The sequence below is a fragment of the Sycon ciliatum genome, chromosome 5, assembly GCF_964019385.1.
Source record: "Sycon ciliatum chromosome 5, ocSycCili1.1, whole genome shotgun sequence".
Taxonomy (NCBI): Eukaryota; Metazoa; Porifera; class Calcarea; order Leucosolenida; family Sycettidae; genus Sycon; species Sycon ciliatum.
The window spans coordinates 30,064,305-30,074,045 of record NC_088647.1 but is presented as its reverse complement, the minus strand read 5'-3'; the positions used below and the strand labels follow the sequence as shown (position 1 = coordinate 30,074,045).

At 47.0% G+C, this 9,741-nt stretch overlaps 1 protein-coding gene across 1 annotated transcript; it reads right to left on the bottom strand.

Annotated features, from left to right (window-relative positions):
* Positions 1 to 620: 620 nt before the first annotated feature.
* Positions 621 to 6,902, bottom strand: LOC135818279 (nicotinamidase-like). The gene is made up of 5 exons (XM_065331626.1): positions 6,751 to 6,902; positions 6,448 to 6,669; positions 5,070 to 5,192; positions 3,501 to 3,812; positions 621 to 1,489 (listed from the first exon to the last, which is right to left on the bottom strand). The coding sequence occupies exons 1-5, from the start codon at positions 6,754 to 6,756 to the stop codon at positions 1,460 to 1,462; spliced, it is 693 nt and encodes a 230-aa protein (XP_065187698.1). The 5' UTR covers positions 6,757 to 6,902; the 3' UTR covers positions 621 to 1,459.
* Between the last annotated feature and the right edge of the window lie 2,839 nt (positions 6,903 to 9,741).

Genomic DNA, 9,741 nt, shown 5'->3' with positions numbered 1-9,741 from the left:
ATTCGCGGCCGTCCACCATGCACCAGTCGCAGGCTATTTTTTGTATCGTACAGAACAAACGGCTGTCGAGTCGGGTATTGAATAAGAGAGCAGTCTTCACTGTTGTTACTGTATCAGGAAAATCCAGTCCTGATCATGGAAGCTTACAGCGCACGCAGCCGAACTAACTTGTACACCATAATAATTATATACACATAGCCATATTCATTATTGTAGTTGTAAGTTTGCACGTCCGTGTTACAACAGGCAATACAATTGTGTTGAGAAACAAAACCAGTTTAGGAAGTTTCGCTCGTGCCAGGCCACCACCATGCCTGTGATACCAGGGTGGCGGATCATGCAGCTAAAAACCGGGTTTTTGTACTCCCTGGTACACACAGAGCAGGAAACAAGTGTGGCAAGACAAGAGACCAGCTATGATATCTACATGACTGTACACTTGCAGATAGCTGCGTGTTCCAGCAAAGAGTCACAGATAGCTGCGTGTTCCAGCACAAGAGTCAGTCTTTTCGCACTCCATGCCCAGCATCTTGAGCATGTTTCCATGCTGGATGGCTTTCGTCTCGCACCAACAACAACAACAACAGTGTGCACGCAAACACATCCCACAAACTAGGCAATAGATCTCCACAATGGTTCGCTGTGGGACAATTCCAACATAATAATACAGAAATTTGATAGAATAAGGCTGAAGCAAGGATTCCAGTGACTGCCTGAGAACGTGTAAGATAATAAGGAAACACGGGGTCAGAAAGCTGAAAATATGGACAGAAAAAAGCGGAGAAAGCGAAGATCACCATGACAGCATGGAAAGATAATTTACTTCACGCAGTAGAGCTGAGCACAAGCTGACAAAGATGTCTTCCTCCCAATAAAATATAGAAAAAAGGGATAGTCCTTTCTACAGAAACCAAACAAACAAGAGAGAGAAAGTAAGAAAGAGAGAGAGAGAGAGAGAGAGAGAGAGAGAGAGAGAGAGAGAGAGAGAGAGAGAGCCGCACAAGAAGTAACGGCCCGGGCGATATGAAGGCTAGTAGTTACGGGCCAACAGAGTTGGTCAACAAATTGGCGAAGAGCAAGAGACACAACGAGTAAGAAGTGCCTGCACAGCAGAGAGCACAGCCTATACAAATATTGGTGGACAGCACTGCTGCGTGGGCTGTACACCCTAATTAGAAAATACCCCCAGAGGGCTAAGAATACATGATGGGTGCGTACTTTGACCTGCTGGGTCACGTAGAATATAAATTCTGAATACTGTTGATGGCTTTCTCGATGAACGGTGCTGATTATTCTGGATAAATATTACAGGCATGGATATAACTAGAAAGGTAAATATCTGATTTCTCTAAGTTTAAATTTCTCTTCTGGAAGTCATTTGATCAAAGCAAGCTGGGCACGATCGCACCAGGAGTCATTGAATCTTGAGTCACAACACGCTGGGTAGGATCACCTAGGTCTATGCTGCCTCTGCCAACAGTCCTGGAACCTGAAGTTAACAAGCAAGCACAGAGCAGAACGTTACGGAAAGGAAAAGAGCCCGACAACTACAGTGCGTGCAGTGGACTGGTTGGGCTCGTCGGCAAACTGCCATTGTCTACCCAACCATACAGAGTACTAATGACAAGCGCATTATGTTTTCACTGCATTGAAAGTGAAAAGTCACACACACACACACACACACACACACACACACACACACACACACACACACACACACACACACATGTAGGTACCGAAATTTGGGCAAGCAGTGCATGTTCAGCAGCCTACTGTCGTGGACATTGAAATCCGATGGGATGACCCGGGGCCGGCGAGTCTACTGCGTTTAGCGCGTACACGCACTGTACTTCACAAGCACACTGTAAAATGGACCAGCAGTTCTCGCGGCTGCAAGGCCAGTGCCCCGTGGCTCCTTGACTCCTCAACGGATTTCAATGTCCACAACAATACGTCAAGTGTTACGCACTACAGTCACATTTGCATATAACGACACTCGGCGGCAGAAAATTGTCCTTATTCGCGTAGTGTCCTTATAACCGGAGTCTCAGTCATTATATCATTATGTATTACAGTTCGATGGGACTTTGCTCTGGGCATGGAAATTCTGTCGTTATTCGCGAATTGTCGTTATATCCGCAGTCGTTAATAGCAAAGTCGACTGTATGCTGCCTGCTGCCATGCAAATCAAAACTACATGTACATGTAATGGTTTAGCAAGAGACACAAGTTCATCCTAACTGACTGAAATCCGTGTGTCCATGCACACACACACACACACACGCACACACACACACACACACACACGCACACACACACACACACACGCACACACACACACACACACACGCACACACACACACACACTTGTACTTACTTGTACTTGTTGCTCACTGCCAAAACTGGTCACGTGGGTCTCCCCGGGAGAGGGGAGAGAGACTCAAAAGGAATCTTGGAAAGATGACTCAATTGGCTATTGAACCGCCCAACGGCCGACACCCCCTGAAATCCCCAAAACTCTGGGTGGACTTGAAAATGATCCCACTTATGGGCTCACCACACCTCAGTAAGTGGGTGAGGACAAGGTGCAGAAAAAGGATTGACGGCATCAGGGTATCCGTCACACACACACACACACACACACACACACACACACACACACACACACACACACACACACACACACACACACACACACACACACACACACACACACACACACACACACACACACACACACACACACACACACACACACACACACGCACACACACACACACATATCGTAATGTCACGTATTAAAGCCTGGCATATTCCTGTAGAAGCCGTCGTCAGTGCTAGGATTCTGTTTAAGTCAGGTATATCTATGTATATCAACACTAAAGACATGCTGATGTGCCGACAGCGAATCTTGAAAAATCAGGCTTGTCTTCAAAACAGGCTTCTATACAAGACAGGCTTTATACAAACACACATATATATACACACACACACACACACACACACACACGTACATGACTCTACAGAAGTGCGATCAGCAGCATCTGCTATCTGCTATGATGAGTGCCATCATGACTAGCCAGTGGTAATCACCATAGCGATGACGAATTCCCTACCTTGGTGGCCACAGCACCATGACACACAGCCCCCCAAACAATCACACCCTACCTTGGTGGCCACAGCACTATGACACACAGCCCCCAAAACAATCACACCCTACCAGGTTAGACTCCAAACTCTAGGATACTGTAAATCTACAAATTTTCGGCGTGTTGAAATTTCGGCCTCCCAGGACTAAAACTCATTTCGGACGCATTAAAATGTCGGCCTGTACTGGTGCTGCCTGTATACACTGTCACACTGAACCTTGCAGAACAAAATTCCGGTCGCAACAAATTTTCGGCCAAAAATGCCCAGGCCGAAAATAAATAGGCGTCGAATATTAAATTTTGTTGACCAACAGTAGTCCAATGTAAATCATGTTCTGCATTGGCACCTACCTCATCGGACTGGACAAAACTAACACCAAGCTGTGCCAGCTCCTGTTTCATCCGTGACATTTCACCTGCCTCCACACCGGCGGCCGCATCCTCCACGAAGAACGTTCGAAAGCCGCGTCGCACGGCGTCGCGAGCCGTCCAGCTCACGCAGACATCATAGGCCAGCCCGCAAACAAAGACATCGGTGATGCTGGCATGGCGCAGCGTGTTGGCCAGATGGGTCTCCGACAGCTGTGTGTTATCTGCGAACGCCGAGAAGGACTCGCGTTCGGTGTGCGAGCCCTTGCGCACCGTAACGTCGCTGGACCGGACCTGAGGACAGGTGTGCATGTGCACATGCACATACGTGTACACACACACACACACACACACGTGGACATGCACACACACACACACACACACACACACACACATGGACATGCAAATACACGCGGACACACATATGTGCATTGACAGTCAGTTGGACACACATGTACACATGAAGACACACACACACATAAATCCCCAAATCGCATCCATCTCGCAGGTCACGCAACTGCCGCAACTGGGCCATCGCAGAAGTTGAGCTTGGCTCAACTTTCATGATGCGCTGCGGTGTACGATGTCGACCTTTCCTGCAGCAAAGGTGTACACGGTTCAGGAGTTGCTTGTAGATTTGTACAAGTTGTACAAAGCCGCGCGAAAACCATGGAGATGTGCTCACCAGCATTGAACTTCGCGCCAAATCAGCAAGGCGACGTCGCACCGATAACTTCTCCTGTGACTGGTATTTCGCGAGTTCGCATCGCACGCTGCCCATCGCATCGCAAAAAAAAGCTTCTGTGAATCCCGCTTTACTAGGGTAGCCAGGAAGTGAACATAACTACAAATACACAACCCACACCACACCATAGACACACACACACACACACACAGAAACACACACACACATAAACACACACACACACACACGCACACTGAAGACGCTCGATTAGAGCACTCTTTTGAATAGTGCCCCCAGGCATTTCCCAAATCGGTCAGCCGAAAAACTGGCCGAAAACAGTGGTTAAAAAAGGAGAGAAATCGTTGCTATTTTTGCCGAATTTACAAATTTCGCACAACATTTGCAGAAATCTTGTAATCAAGCACATGTGCAAGTTAGATGTTGTTTTGCTAATGTTCTTGTCCATGTCATTGCGCTGGTGGTTTCAGGACCAATCACAAAATCACAGTTCTTGCTGCAGTTTCCGTAGAGTTGTGATAGTTGAGCGTGAACTTTAGACTCTGCTCTTGTTTGCCTTCTTTGTGCTGCCTTCTTGTACACACAGAAGGCAGTGCTGGATTACATACATGTACATGTACTAGCATTGAAAAAAAAATGGTGCCCTCTCTTGAATAGAATCCCGTCTTGAAAAGTGCCCCGTCTGGGATGGGCTTTAAAGAAAGTGCCCCCAGGGCACTATTTTTTGAGCGATTACGGTACACACATACACACCCCCCCCCCCCACACACACAGGCATGCACACACGCCCCACACCCACTCCCGCCCACCCACACATGCGAATGCGTGCCGCGCACAGCCAGACATACCTGCAGGTCCTTGTGCAGCTCTGCACCCCAGGTATCGGCTACACAGTGCACCGGGAACACACTCACACCGTCCAGCGGAGGATCCGAGAAGGACACTGTGGAGAACTCGCACACTGCAGCTCCCTGCAACAAACCAGAAAGAGAGACAAGACGGGTCAGACAGCATGCACTACTTGACACCGTCAACCGTTACGGCCAACCACTCTCGCGTTCACACTCGAGCCCGCCGGAACCAGTCCGGTTGGTCAGGCCAATACCGCACCAACGCTACTTTTTGGCCACTGACGTGTGCTTACTGCTGAGGTCACGCGTGCCCACATACACCAGGGAGTCGCGGTATCTACGGAGACGACGCAAGCAAGTGGAACGTGAAACGATGTCAGCTTGGCTCCGGGGCTGCCTGTTCCAATCACCCACGGGCAAGGCTGATATACGAGCGCCGGAATGTCATCAATATTCTGGGCCGTATTCGGTTGTCGGCAGGTCACAGCGTGTGTTTCATGCACCGCGGATAGCATAGAACTGTCAGGTCAGGGGGCGGAAACGAACCTCGTTTCCGGCACGTTGGTCTTGTGTTGTCAACCTGGATGCCAATACTCTCTCATGTGCACGCACTGCATAACAAGCCTCTTTGTAAGCCCTTCCTATACAGCATTTCCTTGCTTCGAACGAACTGTAAGGGGGAAACGGCAGGAGAGATCACTCGGCCCAAATTTTTGGAATACATGTACATGCGTGTATATGTATGTACATTTCTACAGTCCGTTCATTGGAAACTGGCCCGCAATGTTGCTGAAAACATACACAAGGCCACTTTCGAGAAATTACCGTACAAAAAAATCGGAGCACAGTTTCAAAAAACCCCGTGAAGAGACAGGGTGTAATGAACATTACAAACCCGGAGCTATGCAAAAGACGTTCCTTTAGTAGCGGCTGGCGCTAGCCAGGGTCCACACCACGTTATTTCGCATCGGTGTGTGTGTGTGTGTGTGTGTGTGTGTCGTCGGGTATGCCTGGCGCTATTCCATATGTCTCGTACCGTACTGTCAAAGACAGCTGGCCACCATATTCAAATAGGGCTTTCAATGGCAGGATCATAACGTGAAGCAACTTGGTAGAATGTGTATGTATGCAAAGTGTATCGAGGGAGTGCATGCAGGGCGATAGTGCCGGTTCGAACCCAATGTTATGTGTTGTATTTATGTGTGTTTAAATTTTATGGTGCCAGTGTCCACTGAATGGCCAGTAGTCGGTGCAAATGTCGATCTTGATTTTGTTGGGCACATGTACTTCTGCAACATTTTTACGTACTAGTAGTAGTACATCGATCGACTGAGTAGAAAGACATCATAGCTGTACAACATTACATTGTACATACATCCACTTCATCCGCCAGAACAAAGTTCTGGGCGTTTCGTGCGAACGAGATGTGAGTCGACGGATGCCAGTCTTGTGTCACGACCACCATTGAAAAATCTCCTCTGTCCCGCAGGTGGTTGCACACGTCCACGACCTTCTCGCCACCTGGAACTGCTAGACTCCCAGATATGAAGTCGTTCTGCACATCAACAATGATCAGCGCGCTCTTTCTTTTGATAACCTGGAGAATGACAGAGACAGAGAATGATAACCGCGTATCTCCCCTGGAAGAAATCAAGTCCGAAACCACCAAGCTACAAACCTCCATATCCAATGGGGGGCCGAAGGACTCATGGAGAAGCCCTCATAATCATAAATAGCTGATCCGACTAGCTTCAGCAATTAGCCTTCCCCAGCGCAGGATGAAAATTCTAACAACTTTACAATTCTGAATGGGAGAGTAGAGACGTAAAGTTTCTGTTTCCTATTATCATGATTATGTTTCTGCCTGTCCCGCAGAATTATTTTTGAACTGCAAGTGAACACGTGTACATGCACGTGATGCGGTGCATGTAATGACTATGTGCATACTATAGTACAGTATGCGCATGTACATGTACATGACATTGTATAATTATGATATTAAATTATAGCTATGAATAGGATGAAGGCCGCAGACATCACGCAACTACGTTACCATGGTTACTTGTTTGACATGTATTTACTGTGTATTTTAGGCCGAGTAAAAAAAATTACTAGATGATCGTCCTTTTTTTTGGAAAAATCGGGGAGGGCGGGAGGATTTTATTTTTATTTTTTTACTTTTTACCCTCTCATGCACACAGTGTACACAACAACATCAAGGTTTTTTTTCTCTTTTTTTCTTTTTTTTTCTTTTTTTCTTTTTCTTTCTTCAGCAGATCGATACTGACGTTGTGATATACTAGTAGTATGTGGTCCATATAGTAAAGAAAGTATTAAACAAAGCGTGCACATGTTTCCTGCATCCGCGATCGGTAAAAAACCAACGATTTCGGCAAAAACTCACGATTTAAAAAATAAAATATTTCTTGGGGCGCTGACAAAAACTGGGGCGGACGGGGACGATCATCTAGCTTTTTTTTTTACTTGGCCTTATAACAAAAATATTATTGAAAACCCATAATCGATTGTAGTCTTGTTCCTATCATCAGTGGGAAAAATACGGAACTAAGGATACGACCAAAGAAACTGAAGTTAAGTACTGTAAATAGAAAGGTGTTAGAAATAACAACAAGATACAAGTGCAATAAAACCACTAGAGGAAACGCAAAAAGGTAACAAGATTACGTAACCAAAGGCGAGAAGGCTTTTGGATGACGAAACGGTTGGTGAGGAGACAGAGGACGAGGCAGATGATGGTAGTGATGATGATCGTGAGGATAACGAGCGGAACGAGAAAGAGGATGATGAGATGGACGAGGAGGAGTCGGGTGGGAAGGAGCGAGATGAGGCGGATGAATGTGTTGATCGTAAGAAGTCAGCTATGTATCTACACTTGTTATCTCGTCCTGACTGTCTTAGTGTGTATGATGACTCTCATTTTTCTGTACTGTGTCGTGCGCGTTATAATAATATTAATAATAATAACTTTATTAGGATGACCCAAAGGCTGACCGCCTATCGTGGGGTCCGTCGCATTGAAGGATGATGGTTAGGCCCCGGCGGATAATGCTAGTTATTTTCGGCAATTATGCTACTAGCACTGCTAGTAAAAGTGGCACATTATGCTAGTTTTAATGCTCGTCATGCTCGTTATGCTCAATTTAATGCCACTTTATATGGGGTCAAAAAGATCTGTTACCACCCTAACAGCAACACCATTAAGAGCTGCACAGTCTCGGACCAAGGCAAGAACCGTGTGGCTTGGAACTTGCAGCTGTGTCGACAAAACTGTGATGAGCTCTCGAGCTAGTTCGGTACCAGCCAGGCTTTTGGACAGTACAGAGAAACGATTACGTACAAGGCGTTGGTGTATGTTGAAATCGCCATCGACGTAGCGGAGGACAACAGTAAGTGCCTCACCAAAGCGTGAAGTACCATCGAAAATAACAGTGAGATGAGCTGCAGATGCAATCTCCTTCTTGATAGTAGACTGCTCATTCTGCAACAGGAATGGCACCAAATGTGCCATGTGAGCGCTGTACGGCATGCGACAGTAGTTGCTTTCAAGCAACGGACGAAGGTGGCCTATCTTACTCAGAGGCACACCTGCTTTGAGGAAAGACTCTACAACGTTGGCTCTTCGAATGAGGACATCATTGGCTACATCACCAGATAGCACTGTTCCTGCCAGCTCCTTCTTATGGTCTGTAGAGTACTTCTCCCACGAAGCTGTTAGCGCTTGCTGGTGTAGCTGGGCTCGTGACTTTCGCTCTTTGGCCGTCTTGTGATTTGGCTCGAAATGTGTGATTTCACAATGCTGTTCTTCGGTTGAACTGTCTGGCTGCAAGCACTGCAGTAAATCTTCCCACTGGACACGGTCAAATATTCCCCTGGAAATAATTGCTGCAGGCGATGGTGGACGCTGCCACGAGGTGTCACTGTGAAACTTCCACCGGCAATTCGCCCACGCTTAGCTACGGACTCTTTCCCACTTCTCTGGAAAGATCGTTTTCGGGAAATCGCTACTCTGGCTGGTTCGGGAAGACGTTCACACGCTGTCCTGACCTCGTCCTCTTCGGACTCTGATTCTGAGGCGTCTTCATCGTCAAACTCGGAATCAAAGTGATCATCGCTACTGCTTGCTCGGACATAGCCATGACGTGTGTTCTTCATCAGCTAACAAAGAATAATAAGCGGCAAACGTTGGTGGAAACAAAACGCTCCACCGCCTTCTCATGTACACCCATCACAAGTTTGTTTTCCCAACGCTTGTGCCCAGACTCCCAGCCAGAGTCATAGATCTACTACATGTACATGGTACATGTACAAGTTCAAGTAGTAGAGGGCTACACATTGAAGATTTGAAGTGAACCAGTGTTTCCGGATGCGAACACAGTTGAAAATCCAATGTTTTGCAACAATATGCTAGTTTTCGCAAGAATAATGCTAGTTTTCTGCAAAACCTGCTGATTATGCTAGTGCAATGCTAGTTTCCAGAAAGTGCTAAATATGCTAGATATAATGCTAGCATTATCCGCCGGGGCCTAATGATGGTACAAGAGAGTACAGATTGGGAAGGGGGGGGGGGGGGGGGGGCTACGATGAACAGGGTAACGGCATGCCAGCGAGTAGACCTGAATACTGACAAGAATGTTTGCGCAGCTCTCTC